Here is a 20,813-nt window from a genome sequence, read left to right on the forward strand (position 1 = left end):
AGTGGGTTTTGGGGAGAGAGGCTGGTTCTGCACTTAGATATCCAGAACTGGAATTCTTAGAAGAGGGCTGGGCTGGAGGTAAAAGTGTGGGGCTTCGCTGAGAGATGGCGTTTAAAGCCATGATGACACTGGGAAGCTCACCAAGGGAGGGAATGCCAGCCACCGAAACGTGGCTGTCACTCCCTCAGGCGTCCCCGTGTGCGGGCATGCTTCCAAGCACGCACACTCATGGACTACATGGTAGTACTTAGCAGTACTACTGTGATTCTCCCTCTCACAGGTGAGAGGCTCAGGGTCGCGGCCCAACCCCTCAGCTGCTGGGGGTGACAGAGCAGGTGGGAGTGAGTCCCGGGCTGGGCTGTTGGGCTGCCGGGTTGCAGTCTCCTCTCTGGACCACAGTGCTGTGCCCAAGCTCCAGGTCGAGGCCCCCCCCAGGTGGTGGAGCCGGCCAGGTGGGTCCAGGCAGCTAGTCAAGCGGGGGTCCACCTGATGGGGAGGTTTAAGGGAGAATAGTTGGCAAACGTGGGTCAATTCCTAGGAATTTTGTTGTAAGGAGGAAAGCAGCCAGGTGGTGACTGCTGAGGGCCGAGGCCATGTGGCTTTCTGTTGCCGCTGTAACAAATAAACCAGCATTCCGTGTTGGCTTGTGTCCTGTCTGCCAGAAGCCGCACAGCCTGTCTCTGGTGGGGGTCCTGCCTAGAGTCTCTCAGGCCCAAATCGAGGTGTCCCCAGAGCTGCTTCCTGTCAGTCCTGCAGCGTGGGTCTGAGGTCTCCTGTCCTAGCGACTGAACCCAACTGTAACCGTCCAGTCTCAGGTCCTAGGGCCCCTCTGGGGATTCCCTTTCAAGATGGGGCTCTCTATCTTCCTCCCCAGCCCATCTCCTCCTCCATGCAGAGTTCTGTGCATGCGGCTAAGGGCTCCGGGACTAGATGGGCCACCTGCATGACTCAGGATGACCCCTGCCTGAGTGACCCTGGCAGTCTTCCTTTGGCCATGGAAGAAAACTCAACAGGATCCTAGTGTTAGGCCGTGGGCATTTTTGGGGGGCACTCTGCCTATCACAGTGGGGTCAGGAAGGTTTTTTTAAGGTCATTTCATCTGTTCAACAAATTTCCTGAGTGCTGGTTTTTCACAGAGAGCAAAACAGTCAAGAACCCCTCACATGTTGTACATTCTAGAGAGATGGACATAAATGAAATAGGTGTAATGAAAAGAACTTTACAAACTATATTAAGGGGAAGTAAAGCAGGAAAGGGGGTTGCACTTTAGACGGTGTTGCTGGGGGTCCAGCTGTGTGCTAGGGGTCCAGCGTGCCCTGGGGTGCTGGGCAGGGGGGCCAGTGTGGCTGGACTAGGAGTTGGGGAGCGAGCCTGGGACGTGAGCGCTGGGTGAGCGCTGTAATGGCTGGGTGAGCCATTACAACAATGCTGCCTTTCTTCTGCATCACATGTGGAGCCAGTGGACGCAGAGCAGAGAGGGGACTCACCTTTGGAAAGGGTTCCTCCAACGGACTGAATGCTGTGTGGAGGAGGGGAGAGCAGAGGAAGCAGGAGGGGAGGGCAGAGGAAGCAGGCAGTCCCACAGTCCCGTTGGGAGGCTTTGAACCAGGGGAGACAGGAGGACCCCCGGGAGCTGGGGGACTAGAGCCTGTTTGCAGGCTGAACAGAGAAGGGCCCTGGGGAAGTGGAGGGTGGAGAGAAGCAGAGGGTTCAGCCGCTGTCTTGCGGGTGGGGTAGGCTCACCAGCTGCCATTGGGGAGGGAGGAGGTGCAGGGAAGCCTTGGGGCTTCGGGAATGAGCCAGCCCAGCGCCTGGGTGACTGGGTGTGTGGTTTCACCAGGCTCAAGCACCAAGTGGTCAGGATTTGGGTTCAGCAGGGAGGACTTGGGTCCGGGCGCGGTTTCTGTGATGGGATTGACTTTGGCTCAGGAGGGGTGAGGACAGGGAGGTTACAGAGAGTGTGTCTGCCATCAGGCATCATCGCAGGTCCTGGTGAGCGCCATGGGTTTGCTTTCTTGGTGAAGCAAGCTGAAGGTTGGGGCTGGAGGGATTCATGCACCAGATTGTGGGAGGAGCAAGGTCCGGGCAGTGGGGGGGTGGTTTCTGCACGGGAGACAGTTAGCTCTCGGGGAGGGAGTGGGGCTACTGAGTAACTGGGCAGGTCTTCCCAGCTGCAGTCGTTTTTATCTTCTTCTTCTAGGCTTGCCCTTAATAAAATGTTTAAAAACATTTAGAAATGTAAAGGCAAGAACATAGTCTAAGAAGTTAACAATAACACACACGACCCCTTCCTCACCTCCATTCCTGAATCTCAGAGTCAATTGTTTTCATTTTATAGCCATTTCTTCTCACATTTACTTTAAAAATGTGATGACTTGCTAATTCTAAATTGCATGTTCATACTATTTATAGGTGTTTTCCCGTCTGTGTCTGTTTGCGGCCTGTGCCCGTCTGCATGCAGTTTGGTGGAGCACGTCTTCCGAGCACCTGGGAAAGTGCATGGGAGGAAAAATTGTCCTGGGATTTTGCGTTGTTGTTGTTGTTGTTGTTTTTTTTTTTTTTAAATGTGCCTTTGATCTTCATGCTTGAGGATTTCGCTGGGGTAGAATTCGAGGCTGGAAATGATTTTTCCTCAGTTTTGAAGGCGTGGCTGTCCTGTTAGTGCCCAGTGATATGACGCTGTAAGACGCCGCCCCACATGTGGCATTCAGTGGCCTTGTGCTTGGTGTGGGGTGTTCTTGTTCTGTTCTCTGTAATTCCCTGTCCCCTTCTCTTTCGCAGTCACCCTCCAGTACAGTGGAAGGCGGACCTCTTGCTTCACATTTTCTCCCTTTATCTCATTTTTCATTTCTTTGTCCTGTGGTGTCTTGTCCGAGACTCAGCTCGGTCCTCCATCTTTCTTTGGAACTTTGAATTTCTGCTCTTGCTTTTATAAGTTGAGGGCTTTCTCATTGTCCGAGTGCTCCTTCTTTGGGTGGCATCTGGTTCTGAAAGCTGTGTTTTTTCTTACTTATGGAAGAGTGTTCCATTATTTTTGGGCTTCCTTCTCTGCATGGCCTCTTTGCTCTGAATTCCTTTTCTGTAGGTTTGTTTCTGTGTCTGGCTCATGCCATGAGACCTTTCCTGGTGGTCTCGTGCCTGGTGATCGGGGTCGGTCATTCACGTGTATCAGCTTAGGCCACCCACTGTGGGCTTGGCCTTGGCCGGAGGCATGGTGATGGATGGATGAGGGCTCTGTTTTTTTTTGGGGGGGCCTGATGTGTCCGCCATCTTTTCAGTCTTCCTCAGAATAACTCTTCAGTCTCTCTCTGGATTGGGGTGTAGTTTGCTGGGTATGAGAAGCCTGGCTGCTGCTATCCTGGGAGTGGGGGTAGGGCCTCACCACTCAGTGAGTCTGTCACTCAGGCGTGCTTTTCTTTGTGTGGCACCTCACCCCAGCACTCAGTGGTGTCCCCAGGCCTGGAGCTTCCATGTTCCAGCTTCTCCAGAAGGAGAACCTCTTGTCTCTGCTGGGATTGGGGGGCGGGTAGGTGCCCCGCTGCAGGGTCTGGTGGAGGGGGACCTGCTGCTCCTTGTGCAGACTCTCGGGCCGTCCTCCTGGCCGCTTCCTGAGGCACTGGTGCTGTCAGGGCCTGACTCTTTTCAGGTTCTCTGTCTAAGCAGGGCTGCGTTTTACCGGCCCTCCCTCCCTCCGTCCTTCCTGCAGCTAGCTGGGTCCCAGCTCACTCTGCTGGGCAGTCCGTGTCCGAAATGGTGATGACCACTCTTGTCATACAGCCTTCTGCTTTGAAATAAGTTTTTGACACATTTTATGTCACACACACACACACACACACACACACACGGACCTTCATGTTATGGCCATCTTTTTCTTTTTTAACTTTTAAAAAAATTTATTTTAAGTATGTTTTTCCAGTACCCATCAGCTCCAAGTCAGCTAGTTGTTTCAATCTAGTTGTGGAGGGCGCAGCTCACACTGGCCCATGTGGGGATCGAACCGGTAACCTTGTTGTTAAGGGCACCGCGCTCTGACCAGCTGAGCTAACTGGTCGCCCCAATGGCCATCTTTCATACTTGGGAGTAATCAGTGCTCGAAAGGAGGCCTTGCAGAAGACTAATTTAACTTTTAGTACTTTCACTTTTTAACTCTTAAATGAAGTAATAACACCTTTTACTATTAAATCGCATTTGGATGGGTGCTTCTTGCTGTAAAGCTAGTTTTTCATGTGTTTCGAAGTGGAACTTTAAAGAGAACATGTGATTCTGTGGCATATATTCTGGTTCTCGCCCGAAGCCAGCACGCAGGGGCCCTTGTTCTCCACTGGCAGAAGGGTGTTTTTGCATGCCTCTGACTGGCTGCGTGTGCAGTGCTCTGAACCCCAGTAACCAAAGCAAGAGAGAGAGGCGTCTGATTTGTTTCCGAGGCGTGGTCTGTGTGACTCGCAGTTTCTTATCGATAACGTAGTATAGTAAACGGAAATTTCTTTCGTGGTTCCCAGGAGATTCTGTTATTGGTAATGAGTCCAGAGGACTTTAGATCCCAAAATGTCCAAAGAGTTCCTTGAAGCCCTGAACTCCAACTTATAAAAACAGAAGCATTTTTCTGGAGGTACTTCATCATGGTGGGGTGAAGGGCGACTACCTTAGGGGCTGATCATAGAGGGCCTCTCTGCAGAAGGGCCACGTGAGCTGGGTCCTGAAGCTGGGCCCAGCCTCCTGATGGGGGAAGACTTGGCGTGGTCAGGAGCTCAGGCCAGGCCGACCAGTGCAGCTGAGCTAAGCTTGGGGGGGCATCCTGCCAGTGGCCCTGAGCTACTCTGAGGTGTCAGTTAGGAGGCTGCTGAAGAAAACCAGGTGACTGACAGGTCTGATGATACCTAAACGATTACTCTGGCTTCTGGGTGGGCATTGGTTGGAGGAGACCAGGAGTGGAAGGTGAAGTGTTACCATGTTCTAGAAAGGAGATGTCGGTGGCAGTGGAGGTGGTGGGAATAGAGCATTCATTCGGTGGAAAAATGGACAAGACTCTCTGATAGGGCGGCTGTGAGGGAGAGGGAGGACCTCCAGGAAGCTGTGTGCTGCAGGTGAAAACATCACCTGCATTGGTGGTGACTGCAGGTTCAGTAATGTCGGTCGTCTCCTGGCTCACTTGCTGCAAAGCTTTGGGAGCATCTGAGGACGTGGTGAGCGCTCAGCTGTGTGCCGCTCTTACGGAGGAGCGAGGAGCAGCTCACCGGCGCTGTCCTGGGTGCTGAGGCTTAGCAGTGACTAAGCTCGCCCATGCGGAGCTCACGTTCTGCTGGGTGGAGGCAGAAGGCAAAAAGAAGCTTTTGTCTATGTTAGAAGACAGTGAGTGCAGTCGAGAAAAACTGAGGCGAGGAGATGATGGGGAGCGTGAGGCTGTGGCTTTTTACCTTCGACTATGGTACCAGGAGGGGCTTGCTGTGCAGGTAGCAGCTGAGCAAAGACTGGAAGGCGCTGAGCCACATAGGAGTGGGGAGGAAGGACAATGTGGACAGGGGGAGCAGCCAGTGCCAAGGCCTTCGTGGGGGAAGATGCCCACTGTATGGAGGAGACAGCAGAAGGCCCATGTGGTGCCGTAGAACCAGCCAAGAGATGGGGCGGGAGGTTGGGTCAGAGGGTAGATGGTGGTGGGGAGAATGGCGTGGGGCATGTGGAGCATTACAGACTGGCTTTTTGTTCTCGCACACTGAACACTGAGGGTCATGAGACATGGCCCTGTCCTCGGAGGAGCTCAACCCTTTTAATGCAGAGTGGTCAGCGGGTGAGCGGAATAGTGCAAATGAGTGACGGTCCACCTAGGAGACGTGGCGGTGGTCAGGCATGGCAGTGCAGGGCCGATGCTCAGGGGCCAGGGTGCAGGGGTCTGATCCAGGAAAGGGGGAGCACCATGCAGCACACGGCAGAGGCATGCGTGTCAGTGGGACACTCCAGGAGTGCTGGCTGATTCCTAGGTACGTGAGGACTGCCAAGTGGCCGGTGGGGAGGTGGCAGGAGGAGACGGTAAGCCAAAGCCAGGTCATGCGGACCTGCTCCGGAGGAGGGACGCGGACCACCACCATGTTCTAAGCAGGAGAGTGACACGAGGCCATTTGTTTTCTATTAGTAGAATAGTCATTTTGAATGCAGAGGATGGGTTTTAGACTAAGCCCTGAGGCAGGAGGGCCAGTTAGGGAAAGGTTGATTGGCCTGGTCTAGCGGAGAATGGGAGGGTCTGAATCAAGGCAGTGGAATGGACTAGAAATCAGGATTGGCAGGAGGCATGAGTGGCCAGGGACTCTCTTCATAGTGGCTTTGTCTATGGCAGAAATGCCATTTAGGCAGGATGGTGGCGGAGGACCTTCATGAAGTCATGTCTCCATCAAAGCAATGAAAACACTGGTATAAACAGTCAAAATCAATTTTGTCAGAACCCTGGAAATTAACCAAAGATTGAAACCATCTTGGGTGGACTTATTCAAGAACAACTGCTGAACCTCTCACTTGACTTCGCATCCCTTGACTTCGCTCAGTGGGGAGAGCCCTGTCCGTAGGGTGTTTGTGGGAAACATCTAGTGGCGATTATCTAATGTCACAGCTGGGAGCTACAAGTGTGGCCACAAGCTGAACAGGCAGATGTGAAGAGTGACATGGCATCTGGGGCGTTGAAGAACTCTGGTGGGCGCCTGTGGGCCTAGACGGCTGCCCTTGGCGGCACTGTGCACGTGCAGGAAGTGAGGGAGTGTCTCGGCAATGTCCCTGACTGCCCACTAAGTGAGCTCCCCTGACTGAGTAGAGGCCTCAGGAGCTGTAAACTGCAGGCAGTTCCAGACTTTACAGGACTAGTTCAGGAGAGTCACTGAGCAAGCAGCCACAGCAGCAACAACAGTTCCTGGGAAGGGCGCATTCTGATTCCCAGTTGCCACATAATACTGTCTAAAATACCCAGTTTCCCATAAGAAGTTATGAGATATACAAAGAAACAGGAAAATATGGTCTATGTGGAGGGAAAAAAAAGTAGTCAATAGAAACTGTCTTTGAAAGGGTCCAGATGTTGAATACTGGACAAGGAATCAGTTATTATAAATATGTTCCAAGAACTAAAACCATGTCTAAAGAATTAAGAGAAAATATGAGAATGATGTCTCACCAAATAGAGAGTATCAATAATTGAATCAGGAATTGTTAAAAAAAAAAAAAAAAAAAAGGAATTCTGGGGTTGAAAACACAGTAATTAAAATGAAAAATTCACCAGAGGGACTCGGCAGAAATTTGAGCTGTCAGAAGAAAGAATTAGCGAATTTGGCTGTAAGTTTGTTAAGGTAATTAAATTAAGATCAATATGAAGGTATGTATAGATCCAGCCGGAGGAACAGAAAATAAAAAGAATGAAGAAAAATGAACAGAGCCTCCGAGACCTGTGGGACACCAGCAAGCATACCAATGTGTCCATATTCGAGCCCCATAAAGAGATGAGGAGAAAGATGTGGAAGGAATATTTGAAGAATCAATGCCCCAAGTTGGACTACAAACATTAATTTACACATCCAGGATGACCTCCAAATTGGATAAACTCAAGGAGATTGGTACCTAGATACATCATAGTCCAGTTGTCGAAAGGCGAAGACAGTTACCTTGAAAGCAGCAGGAGGAAAATGACTCATGGTCTTCCAGACAGCCTTAAGATTAACAGCTGACTTCTCATTCAAAACCACAGAGACCAGTGGGCTGACACACACAAAAATGCTAAAAAAAAAAAAGACTGTCAGTCAAGAATTCTGTATTCAACTACACTGTTATTCATTGTACTGGGAACCTCAAACAGCTCAGTGATCAGTAGCAGAGTCAGTCAGTCAGTTTTAGAATATTAAGACTGGTGGGGTATTGCATCACCATTAAAAGCACATTTTTAGAGGATTTATAGTCATGTGGGGAATGCCTATGATATAACATTAAATTTAAAAGGATTCAAAATTGCTTATACTCTATAATCTTAAGAATTGCAAAAACTTATTAGAATAAAAATATTAAAATAGTGAAGAAAAAAGGAATTCTGTATCCAGCAAAACCACCCTTCCAAAATGGAGAGATCATGATGTTGCTAAATAAACAAGAATGAGGGACTTTGTTACTAGCAGCCCTGCCCTACAATTTGTATTAAAGGGAGTGCCTCAGACTAAAATGAAAGGACAGGAGATGGCAGAAATGCACAAAGAAGTAAAAAACAATGGGAAAGACAACTGTAGGTAAATATAAAGGAGTGTGTTTTTGTAACTTTTTGTCTCCTATCTGATTGGAAAGACAACTGCATAATACAGTAATTTTAATTAATTTTAGTACAGATTAAAGAAAACTGCACTGATGGGCTTAACACGTGAAGATGTGATTTGTGTGCCAGTAATAGCACAGAGGAGAGGGGAGGGAACAGAGCTATGTTGGAGCAAAACTTATATTAAAATAAAGTTTCTGTTAACCCAAACTAGATTTATTTAAGTTAATGTGTGAATTATAATCCCAGGTAACTACTAAGAAAGTAACTAAAAAGTATAGTAAAAAAACATGGGAACTAATTGGGGTATTAAAAATATCTAACGAAAAAGAAGGCAGTGATGGAAGAATACAGGAATAAAGATGCAAGAAGCGTAGAAAATATAGCAAAATGGCAGATGTCAGTCCTGCCTTATCAGTAATTATCGTAAATGTAAATGGATTAAACACTTGAATTAAAAGGCAGGAATTGGCAGGAAGGATTAAAAAAACATGATCCAACTATATATTGTCTTCAAGAGACACTACAGATTAAAAGATACAAAAAAAAAAAGACACAAGTGAAAGGAAGAAAATGATATTCCTTGCAAATAGCAACCAGAAGAGAACTGGAGTGGCCCTATTAATATATCAGATAAAATGGACCTCAAGACAAAAATTGTTTTTAGGGACATAGAGCATTTTATAATGATAAAGGGTGAATCCCTGAAGGAGATTTATCAATTATAAACATATGTACTCCTAATAACTGAGCCCCCAAATACATGAAGAAGAAGAAATAGACAATTCAGCAGTAAATAGTGGGAAACTTCAATACCCTATTTTCAGAAATAAATACAACAACTAGACAGAAGATCAGCAATGACTGGGAGACTCAGACAGCACTGTAAACCAGCCAGACCTAATGGGCACTGTTCCACCCAAGAGGACAAGAGCACACTTACATTCTCCTCAGGTGCACGGGGGACATGCTTCAGAATAGATAATCCATTAGGCCATAAAAAAAGCCTCACTGAATCTAAAAGGATGGAAAGCACACAAAGTATATTCTCCAACCACAATGGAATGAAATTAGGAAATTCACAAATATGTGGAAATTAAACACCCTCCTCTATAACCAATGGGTCAAAGAATAAAACACAGGAGAGATTAAAAAACATTTTCAGATAAGTGAATATAAAAATCCAACGTGTGCCAGAACTTAGGAGATGCAGTGAAAGCAGTGCTGGGGGAAATTTACAGCTGTAGATGCCTACATTAAAAAAGCAGATCTCAGCTCATTAACCTAATGTCCACCTTTGAAAGCCAGAGAAAGGAGAGCACGGAAACGCAAAGCCAGCAGAAGGAAGTAACAGATTAGACCAAAGACTGGTTCTTTGCAAAGATGAACACAACTGGCAAACCTTATCTAGACTGACCAAGAAAAAAGAGAGAAGGCTCAAATTACTGAAATCAGGAATGAAAGAAGGGACATTACTACTGAATTTGCAGGAAAAAAAAAAGGATTATAATGGAGTACCGTGAATAATTCATTGTATGCCAGAAATTAGCTAATTTAGATAAGACGGAGAAATTCCTAGAAAGACACAAATAACTGAAACTGACTCAAGAAGAAGTAAAAAAAATCTGAATAGACTTACAGAAGTAAAGAGATTGAATTAGTAACTTAAAAATTTTCCGTCAGAACCAACCCTGGCCCAGACACTTAAATAATTCATGCAAATCCTTTACAAATTCTGAAAAAATGCAAGAGGAAGGAGCACTTCCCAACCCGTGTGTGAGGCCAGTATTAACCTGCAAACAAAAGCAGACATCAAAGAAAGAAGACAACAGGCTGGGGCCGGCCAGGTGGCTCAGTGGTTGGAGCACCGTGCTCCTTACACCAACGTCGCCGGTTCAATTCCCACACGGGTCAGTGAGCTGCGCCCTCTACAGCTAACTTTATGGACAATAGCTCTCCTTGGAGCTGGGCTGCCGTGGGCTGCCGTGGGCCCCCTTGGGCTGCCGAGTGTGAGAGCTGCTGTGAGCGGCCGACCGACAACTGGCAACCGACCGCCTCAGCCGGGGGAGCGCAAAGCTCCTAATCCCAGCGTGGGCCGGGAGCTGAGTCTTACACAACTAGACTGAGAAACAACGGGCTTGAACAGGAATGGGGCCGGGAGGCGGAAGAAGGGGGGGAAAAGGATGACAGGTCACTGTCTACTGTGAGGATGGAAACTGAGGTTCTCAGTCTTAGTGACCTGATGGCGACTGTGGTTCTGCTGTAAGGACAGACATACAGGTCGGTGGGGTGAAGCTGGGTCTGCAGGAGCAGACCTGCCCATTTTCCGTCAATGGGAAGGAGCAGTGTTTTCAACCAGTGTTGCTGGGGTAACTGCTTACTCCACACACAAAAGGACAAAATTGGACCCTGCCACACACCACGCACAGAAGTCACCTCAAAATGGTCACAGACCTCAGTGCAAAAGCTGAAACTATAAAACAACACAACATGGGAGTGAATCTTAGTGGGGATTCTGGGGAAATGGTGTCTTAGATGTGACAAAATACAAGTGATACAACAGAGATACGTTAGACTTCATCAAAATGAAAAACATTTGTGCTGCAAAACGCTACCAAGAAAGTGAAAAGACAGCGCAAGAATGAGACGAAATATTTGAAAATCATGTGTCTGAGAAACGGCTGCCATCCAGAATATTAAATTAAAAGTGGACAGAGTATTTGAATATATGTTTCTCAAAAGTAGATGTACAAATGTCCAATGAGCACATCAAAAGCCATCAGGCAAATGCAAACCAAACCACGGGGAGACAGCACCTCACACACACCAGGGCGGCTGTGATGGACGTGAGGGGCGGTGACAGGCGTCGGCAGGGCTGTGGCTTTTCTGGTTCTGGTATAAGCGGTGCTGCCTTTTGGGAGCACACCTTGTCACTCCTCAAAGCATCAAACACAGCCCCCATGTGCCCAGCAGTCCTGCTCCCAGGTGTTCATCCGCGAGAATGAAAACGTGTGCGCACAAAACGTGTCCATGGATGTTCACAGCAACAGTAGTCATCGTAGCCCAACATGGAGACAATGCTCAGATCTGTCATGTGGTGCCTCGGCGACAGAACGTGACGTAGCCATGATGCAATAGTGTTCTTCAGCAGTGAAGACAACACAGGACTGATTCATGCTGCATCGCGATGGACGAAGAAAGAAGCCAATCCGAAAGACCAAGACCATGCAAAGATTCTGCTGCTAAGAGATGTTCGAAGAGGTAAGTCTGTGAGAGACAGTAGAGGGTTTGCTGAGCAGTCGACTGCTGCTGGGGATGGGGTTTCTTTTTGGGGAGAGGAAAATTTTCTAAAGTTAGGTTGTGGTGGTGGGTGCACAACTCTGTGAACACACCAAAGCCATTGGATCACAGCTTTAAGTGCGTGAGTTGTGTGACATGGGAATTCTGGCTCAGGGAAGTGTGAACCTGTGTCGGGGCCACACCAGGCTTTGTGTCCCATGCAGTGACAGCTGCGCGTCTTTGAGCTGTGTCACTCCAGTCCTTGGGAGCTGCGTTCTGAGGCCTGTCCCTCCCAGGCAGCAGTGACGGGGTGCTGAGGATGGCCTGGCGCTGCTCACGGCCACCTCCGGGCCCCACTGCTTCGTGTGTGCCTTATGTCACTGGTTTTCTTGTGTGGTCCTCATCGCAGCCCTTTCACGCAGAAAGCGAGGCTCACAGAGGAAGCTCATGGCCCAGGGTCAGTAGCTAGGACGACGCGGACAGGAGTCGTGTCCTGGCTTGATTTCAGAGTTTGCTCTGTTGACCGCCATGCTGACCACGTTCAGTATGATTTTAGGAATGATGCCTTCCTTCACAAATAGGCTTTTGGGTCAGTTTTGGGCTTTTGGCTTACTCAGTGAAATCATTTTATACACAGACTAAAATTCTTTAGACCAGATTTTGTTGTAAATTTCAGACTTAGTCCCTTAAAATCATGGTGGTTTGATGTTTCATAGTAAACTGAGGGGCTCCTGCGCTGTTTCCAAACTGAGACTCTTCCAGATACTAATATTGTTGGCTGATGAGTTCAGCCATCAACAAGAGGAAATCATTGACCAGCATGTTACTGGGGAAGCATGACCAGGGGCAGTGATTCTGAAACTCCAGGACCTCTCACCAGAGCCCGTGCCCCCGAGCCCGTGCCCCAGGTCCCGTGCCCCCGAGCCCGTGCCCCAGAGCCTGTGCCCCCGAGCCTGTGCCCCAGGTCCCGTGTCCCCGAGCCTGGGCCCCAGAGCCATGCCCAGAGCCTGTCCTTTGCTGCTCACTGGGCACACATTGCAGCTGGTTTTGAGGAAGAGCTCGCAGCTAGTCCAGGTTACTCATTAGCCAGCACGCTCCTAAGTCCTCTGTGAGGACTCCTGGTACAAGCTCCGCATCTTCAGTGGCCAACACACTTGCCACATTCACGATAGAGACGGCGCAGGATGGGTCAGAGGTCAGGCTGCAGGCTTGCGGAGGCGTGTTGCTGATTCCGGTGGCTCCTGTGGCCCCTGACCTGTTTAAGATTGGTTTCTGAAGTCAGGGTGGTAAACCCTGTCCCTCCCCTAAAGCGAATTCTTTATCTAGAAAGATAAGGCTTTTTGCTAGCTGTGCTCCCAGCACTGTGGGGTGGCTGGGGTTGTGGGCGAGGCCGTGTCTGGGGAGAGGTGCAGCGTGAGTGGGCGTGGACTCGCATCCCCTGAAAGCCCCCATGGCCCAGTGCACAGGTTGTCCCCACCATGTGGATGGTGATGGCTTGTTGCGCAGTGGGGGCCCTGTGACACCGCGATCCAAATGTGTTAACTGTGTGTGGGCTTCCAGCCACCGGTGGTCGTACTGGACTTCCTTGCAGACCTCCTCTGGGACAGGCGAGCATTGCCCTGTGCTCACTCTGCTCTGGCGGCGTCCCCTGTGGCCTTCCCAGGCTCTAATGCTTAGGGGAGGCCCCGCTACACCCAGCGTCCAGTTCCGGGCTGTGACTATGGGCCTGTGTCTGCACCCCTTGAAGAGGGCAGGCAGTGAAGCCGGCCGCCCAGCCCAGCCCTGAGCCCCAGCCCCTCGTGTCCTGAGTGCCCTCCTCGAGGGGACACCCTCCCTGGTCACCCCACCAGCCTCCTGCATCTGTGTTGCTGGGCAGCCAGCCCTGTGGGGGCCATTCCTGTCCAAGGCTGTTTAAGTGGGGGAAGTTGGGGACAGGGACAGCAGAACCTAGGGTTCGTTTACTGTGGCAGCAGACATAAGGGGCACCTAACACTGTGGGAGGCTAAGAGGGTTTCCCCAGATGGGAACAGCCTGGCAGCCGACTGGAGGGGTGGAGGGCAGGCTGCAGCAGAGGCCGCAGCATGGCTGAGGGCTGGGCTGGGCTCCTCCAAGGGAGGGGTGGCGGGCAGGGCCCAGAGCTGCAGGGCCGCACACTCGGGCTGCACGGGCAAGGACAGTACCCTGCCCTCGGAGGAGACTCGTGCTTTATGTTGGATGGACCCAAGTTGCCGCCGAAGCCAGGGGACATCCAGCCTCACCGGAGTGCTTCTGAACTTGGGGGGGGGTCCCCTGTCTCACAAGGCATCTACTCTTATTTTCTCCTTTGTGTGTAAAACAAAGCACACATACAGAAGATCACACAAAGCCCACATGCGGAGATCAGTGAGTTGTTACAAGGCAGACATCCTGTGACTTCCGCCCCGGTGCCCACCCTGGAAGCCTTTCTACGTGCTGCACCCTGTCCGCCTCCCCCAGACCTACCACCGTCACTGGGTTCCTGTGTCCCTGACAGGTTTCTCATCCAAGGCTGCGTCCTGAGCACCGCGGTGGACATTTGTGTTGTTTACTCTGTTAGTCTGTCCCCCTTTCTTTTCCTTAAGACAGTCCGTTGAAGACTCAAGACATTTCAGGGACATGAAGTTGTAGAGGTCACGGTGTGTTTCACTGTGCTCTTCGCTGTCTGCAGTGGGGTCCAGAGGCCAGGTCACAGGCTGGTGACCCTGTGGCCAGACTCAGGGTGATGTCCTGCTCTTCACATGGGGCTTGTACTGTCTGGCTGACTCCATTCTTGTGAGGCCTCTCCCCTGCCTGGTTCCATGCGTCCCTTTGGGGGCTGCAAAATGGTGCTGTTCTCATCCGTAATTTCTTTTCCATCTGTCTGTGGGAATGCTTTTGTAAGGGGACCTTCCCTTTATGTGCTGCCTGATTGCTGGGGGCGGGGTGGGGCCGGGTGGTGGTGTGCGTGTGGGAGAGGAAGGGCAGCCGATTGGTTCTTCCCCTTTATTTACCAGTTTCCAAAGTAACTTGTTACTTAATGTCCTCTGAAGGTGACATGAGGTTTTTATTTTAATTGTGAGTTTGAACCCATGAATTGAAACGTTTTTGTGAATGTGACCATTGCCCTTTTTATCCTTGTGGCAGCTCCGGCTGTCCTCCATCTGGCTAACAGAGGGCCTTCCTCTGGTGCTGCGTGTTTGCTGTAGCCCTGCAGGTCTGTGGTGGTTGACAGTCCTGGCAGGCAGGAAGCCCGGGCGCGGGGGCACCTGGCCCTGGTCCTGCAGCAGGAAGCCTGGTTTCTTGTCATGGGACCTGGGACCTATGTTCTGGTTCCCGTGCGGCCCCTCAGAGGCTGCTTGTGCTTGTCCTTATGGTGCCACAAGGCCACATGAACAGTTCTGGACGGCCGTTTTCCTCCAGGACGCTGGGGACAGTCCTGAGACTGTCGCCTAATCGCACGTGAGCTTGACCGTGTGTTGTATCTGCAATAGGCCCCAATCCGTCACCATCCATTGGTGAATGAGGGCAGCGGGCGCAGTCTCCCCTCCTGCTGTCCTGCAGCTGTGCTTAGTCTACGGTGACCTGAGTGTGTGCGTTCCCCCACTTTCCCTTCCCTCACTCCCAACCGCTGCTCACCCAGCGCCTGTGCACGCCCGCCGGTGCTCTCCGTGACACCCGTGCACGCCGGCTCATTCTCTGGAGCGCCAGGAAGTGCCCGGGCATGTCTGTCGCTCTCTGAACTCTCCCACCTGGATGAGGTGTGTGCCCGACACACGGAGGCCGTCATGCTGGGCCCCATATCCTGTCTCACACTGCTTTTCCTTAAGCATGTGTCCCCTTGCCTTCCGGTGAAAAGCAGTGCCAGAATCTGAGGGTTTCTCTTATAAGCAGCTTGCTCTTTTTCTTGGATGGTCAAAGGGTTTCTTTTACTTTAAAGTCCAATAACTTTATTAGAATACGAGCTGGTGTGTGTTTTCGGGGTTGATATTCCCAGTTGTGTGGAGTGGTTTTTTATGTAGTTTAAATTTTTTTCTTTGTTTAATTTCGGGAAAGCTTTTTCAAATGCCTCGTTTCGTCCGTCCCCCTGCTCAGTGGGCCATCCTACAAACCATAGGTTGCATCTTTGTCCATTTTCAATATTTGCTACTTTCCCTTGAATCCTTTATTTTCTTTCTTCATGTCTTTTTGATTTAAATAATTTTTTATCTTTGATTTCTCTCCAGGCCTCTGTTGTGTTTATTCTTATATTCCTTTTAGTTTATTCTTTATTTCTGAAATGTTATTTTTCTTTCTAATTTACCTGAGTTCTATTACTAATGTCTGAGTTTCTAATAGATTTTTAAATGTCTTCTATCTTCTTAATGTCTTCTCGGCCCTGGTTTGCTCTGTGGGGATGTGCTTCCGAGGAGCTGTCACTGTTTGTGGGGATGTCGCCCTGGCCCTGTCCCCCTTCTTTCTCATAGCGTGTGTGCGCGCTCAGACCTCAGTGCTTCCCTGCTGCTTCTTGTGTGCCAGTCTTTGCCCTGTCAGAGGAGACGTGGCCCAGTGTGGCTTATTGCCGCGTGGTGGCCCCCCACCCCTGCCGTTCACGGAGGATCGCTGTCTCTGCTGCCTGCTGCTGTGGACGCTTCGTGTCCCTCGTCACTGTGCTCGTCTCCTGTGCAGTGTGGGGACCAGGTGCACAGTCTGCTGGGTGGGAGCCCTTTGACGTCACCTGGGCCTGCTTGGGCTCTCCCGCCCTCAGGTCTGGTCCGTACGCCATTCTCTCTCCCTTCTCTCTCACAGACATGTTGCCCTGAGGGCGTATGCTTTTGGAGGTTTTCCTTTTGGGGGAACTGTGCTCAGAGATGTCAAGTGATTCCCCTTGGTTGCACAGAGAACCCATGGCTGCCCTTGGATTCCAGCGTCACGCGCCTGGCTCCAGAGCCCGCTCTTGTCATCGTGCACCTGAGCCTTCCTTCCTGGAGAACCCTGCCCTGCCCTGATTAAGAGAAGCTTTGGTAGAGAAGCCCTAGCTTCCTGCCCTGCCCTGGTCTTGTTCCACAGAGGGGTGTTGTCACCATTTGTTCCGTCTCTCCTAGTGGTTGCCCCATAACTCTGTTAGGTGCTTCGAGTTTTATTTTGTGATTTTCCGTCTTGGGTGATAGCTATAGAGCCCCTTATGAAAGTTAGCTTATTTCACATTGTTTCCTCTTTCCATGGCCTCTCAGTCTTTTTATTATTTCTGCTCTAGATCTGACGCCTTTGACTCTGTACAGCATAAGTTCCTGCTGTTTGGGGGTCTCTTTTTCCCTAGGGCGTGGGTAGGTAGAGTGGCGTGGACATGCCAGAAAGAGAAGCAGACCCAGACTCCTGTACACCTGTGAGAAGCACACAGGCACACACAGGTGCACACACAGGCACACATGCACACACAAACACAGGCAGGCACATGGCCACACACACGTTCATATGCACACACAGACACATGTACGCATGCATGCTCACACAGACACACAACACACACACATGCGTATACACACAAACACAGGCACACATGCATGCACACATGTACATGCACACACATGCGTGCCCTCTTGTGCACAGGGCTTTTTCTACGCTCGTCCAGGCTGTGGGAAGCTGCCTGCAGTCTGTGTGCGAGCGAGCAACAGAAGAATCCCAAGACGTTGTCTTTCAGGGGCCTTTCAGTCAGGTCCAGAAAGCCTATTTCAGCAAAGAGACTGATTTTTAAGAAAATTTAGAAAAGTTTGCCCTTGATCTGCCCTGCCCCCTGCATCAGGCTTGCTGCTACACAGGGCGCCCCATGCTTCCTCTGAGGAACCCGAAGGGCTCCCGCCTGCCGGGCTGCTGTCTGCCAGCAGGAGGGCAGGGCAGGAGGGAGGTTTGGGCTCCCCTGCCCCTGTCCCCTGCACTCCTCCTTCCCCAGAGCTGATTGTGTGCTTGTTTGGTGGCCGCTCTGCAGCTCCCACCTTCACCCCCCAGCTGGGTCAGCAGCTCCCCCAGGCCAGGAAGGTGTTCAAATCTAGGTCCCTTCACCTCAAATACTAGCTGCCGAGGGAGCCTGCCAGTGCTCCCAGGGGTTCCTAGGGCAGGACTGTTCCTTTAATTCAGATTTTAAGCCTCATTTACTGGTGATTTAGTAGTGTAAACTCAGGCTATCCTGGGAGTGTCCTGGAGGGGGGGCTGCCTTGCTGGGGGTGCGATGGGTCCCAGAGGGGCAGTGATGAGGCCGAGCGGGAAGTTGGCCTGTCTTGAGGAGGGCGCACGGGTGGCCCAGCGTCGGGGGGGGGGGGTGGGGGTTTGGGGGGGCGGCTGTGGACGCCTCTTCTGCTGGACTAAGGACCTGCCGGACAGCGTCTTTAACAGTAAACTGGGTTCCTGCTTTCAGAAGTGATGCAAATTCGCAGACGCCTCACTGTGTCCTGTGTGACGGACAACTTCTTTGATTTCTCAGTGCTCGTTAAGATGCACAGCCCTTGAAAAGTCCCCTGTGCTCGCTAGGCCTCAGTTTCCACACCTTTCAAGGTGGAGTGGAACTGAACCTGGTCTGATCTCCATCCCACGCCTGACACTTCCCACACACGCAAATGTCTGTCGAATTAAGGCCAGCTTCGCAGTAAATCTAGGATGGAGTGAGAGCTTGACTGTCACACACGTCCTATACCCTCTGTCCCTTTCTCATGTCATGCAGAATTCCCAAATCTTATTGCATATTATGAAAGCAGACTGACCAGGTTTTGTAGATTGGTAAATTTCATAAGGAAAGAAAATTGGAAGCCTACAATAGGTAAAAGTTGATACTTGAAAAAACTATCTGGCAGTAAAAGTCAACTTTAGAAGTAAACTGTTAGCTGGTAATGATTTATCGTGGAAAACATTCAACAGGTATTTGAGTGCTTCTCGTTCCAGAACTGGGGCAAAAAGGTGAATGAAAAGGTCGCTGTAGCCCCTCCCTCCCTGCAGTGTGGCGTTGGGGGACTTGCCCGCCGACTGGGGGCCTGGCTGTTGCCACTGCCACCCACCCACCCACCCTCAGGGCTCTGGTCCGAGTCAGGTGGCTTCGTTCCTGCCTCAGCCTGCTGGGTCAGTCTTGCCAGGGAGTGGGCAGTGTGTGTGTAGAAATCCGTTAAAGTAACCTATTTGTGCCCTTTTTTAGGCAAAAGTAAAGAAGCAGAAATAAAGAGAATAAACAAGGAGCTGGCAAACATCAGATCAAAATTTAAAGGTGAGTGTGTGTAGCCCTTTCACGGACTGTTCTGTTGTGACATTTGTGTAATAGGGGCGTAAGCTTTTAGTATCGTCTTTTTTGTTCACTTCAAACCAAAGTTCTTAGTGCAGTCACTGTCATGGCTGTGTTAGAATTTCAGGGTGTTTCCAGTCAGCCGTTGGTTATTCTTGAGCTGTTGGATGATTTGTGTAGAACTGATCCGATGGCGTGGCCCCTTGGACCTGGTCTGTGCCCGGGACTGGGGGGACCTGACTGAGAGCAGTGACTCCATTTGTGGGCACAGCCCTCAGGAGCGGTGTGCGCACCAGACCCCACACATGAAGGCTTCAAGTAGGGACCTCACGTAAAGGGAGCCCTACCTGAGGCCGCCCGATGTGTGTCTGAAGTCTTACGGGGCAACGTGGGCCCCCGCGGTGAAACGTCTTCTGCCATGTGAGTCCACGCGGGAGCCGGCGTGGATGGCGGTACACCTTCCCCGAGCACCCTCATTCTGAAGAACTGTGAAGAGCAGAGTTCCAGTGTAGGACATGCTGTGAAAGGCCCGCTCATTCTTTAGGCCTGAGCTTTTCAGTTCATTTTCACAGGTTTGAAGTCTGAGCAGACTTTAGTGAGTGGCTAAAATTGCCCAGGAACAGTGAGTAGAGCAGAGGGCTGGGACTGGCCCCTGAGGGACCCTGAGGACAGGAAGATAGGGTCACTTGGTGGTGACTCCCCTGTTACCAGGTAATGCAGAACCTAGTGGGGTTTGCGTAGCTACTGATGGGTGTGCTCCGCTGACCCCAGGGGACGTGCTGTGCTGTAGTACGTTCAGCCAGGCCCAAGGACGTTCGGAAGGTCTGTGACACTCCCGGAGGTTTATGTGAAATGCTTTGCTTACATGCATACATACATACACACATGCATGCATGCATACATACATACATGCATGCATGCATACATACATATATATATTTTGGGGGGATGTCTATAACTTTCATTGCTTTAAAATGTTTTATTTATCTTTTTTTATTAACACTTTGTTTTTTCAGAGCAGTTTACGTTCACAGCAAAATTGAGAGGCGGATACAGAAATTTCCTGTATGTACCTGGCCCCCACACACCACCGTCTTCCCACTACTGATGTAACCGCCTGTTACAATCAGGCACTGGCACTGACATGTCATTGTCATCCAGATCTGTAGTTCACATCAGGGTTCATCTGGGCGTTGTATCTTCTGTGGGTTTTGACAAACACACAGTGACATGCATTCACCATCACGGTGTCGACAACCACTGCTCTCTACTGTCTCCACGTCGTTTTGTCTTTTCCGGAACGTCATAGAATAGGTACCATGCTGCATGCTGTATGTTCAGATGGGCTTCTTTCACTTAGCAATAAGTTTTGTAGGTTTCTCCATGGATATTCATGGCTTCAGAGCTCATTTCTCTTTAGGTCTGAATACGATTCCACTGTCTGGACGTCCCACAGTTTATCCATCACCTACTGAAGGATATCCTGGTGACTTCTGAGTTTAGGCAGTTATGAACAAAGCTGCTGTAAACACCCGTGTGCAGGTTTGTGTGTGGACGTAAGTTTTCAGCTCGTTTGGGTAAATACGAAGGAGCACAATTGCTGGGCCGCATGGTGAGAGTGTGTTTGGTTTTGTAAGAAGTCGCCACCCTGTTCTCCAAAGTGGGTGCCGCCTGTACCACCTGCACCCCTCCCTTCCACCACGTGGTGGGAGTTGCAAGGGCTCCACGTCCTCCCGGCACTTGGTGTCACCGGGGCTCCAGGTTGTGGCCGTTCCAGTAGGTGTGCGCTGCTCCCTCGCTGATGTTTTAATTGCATCTCCCTGATGACACATGCTGTGCAGCACCTGTTATGTGCTCACTGACCGTCTGTGCGTCCACTGGTGAGGAGTCCATAACTTCCACTGCTTCTCAAAGGGAGGGAGTATCAGATGGTGCTGAGCAGTGAGGTTCCCTAACTACCCCCAGATTATAACCCTGCTTTGGTGCTTAGTAGCTGTGTCACCTTGTTTCTGTGTCTCTCTTCTGAGC

At 50.5% G+C, this 20,813-nt stretch overlaps 1 protein-coding gene across 6 annotated transcripts in view; it reads left to right on the forward strand.

Moving 5' to 3' along the window:
• The window catches only part of AP2A2 (adaptor related protein complex 2 subunit alpha 2), a 67,973-nt gene that overhangs the window by 14,252 nt on the left and 32,908 nt on the right, over window positions 1–20,813 (forward strand). For all 6 annotated transcript variants that reach the window (XM_081062567.1, XM_081062568.1, XM_081062565.1 and 3 more), the window contains exon 2: window positions 18,702–18,770. In XM_081062567.1, the coding sequence (XP_080918693.1) occupies window positions 18,702–18,770 (69 nt within the window). The remainder of the gene's footprint in view (window positions 1–18,701; window positions 18,771–20,813) is intronic.

The sequence above is a fragment of the Rhinolophus hipposideros genome, assembly GCF_964194185.1.
Source record: "Rhinolophus hipposideros genome assembly, chromosome: 10".
Taxonomy (NCBI): domain Eukaryota; kingdom Metazoa; phylum Chordata; class Mammalia; order Chiroptera; family Rhinolophidae; genus Rhinolophus; species Rhinolophus hipposideros.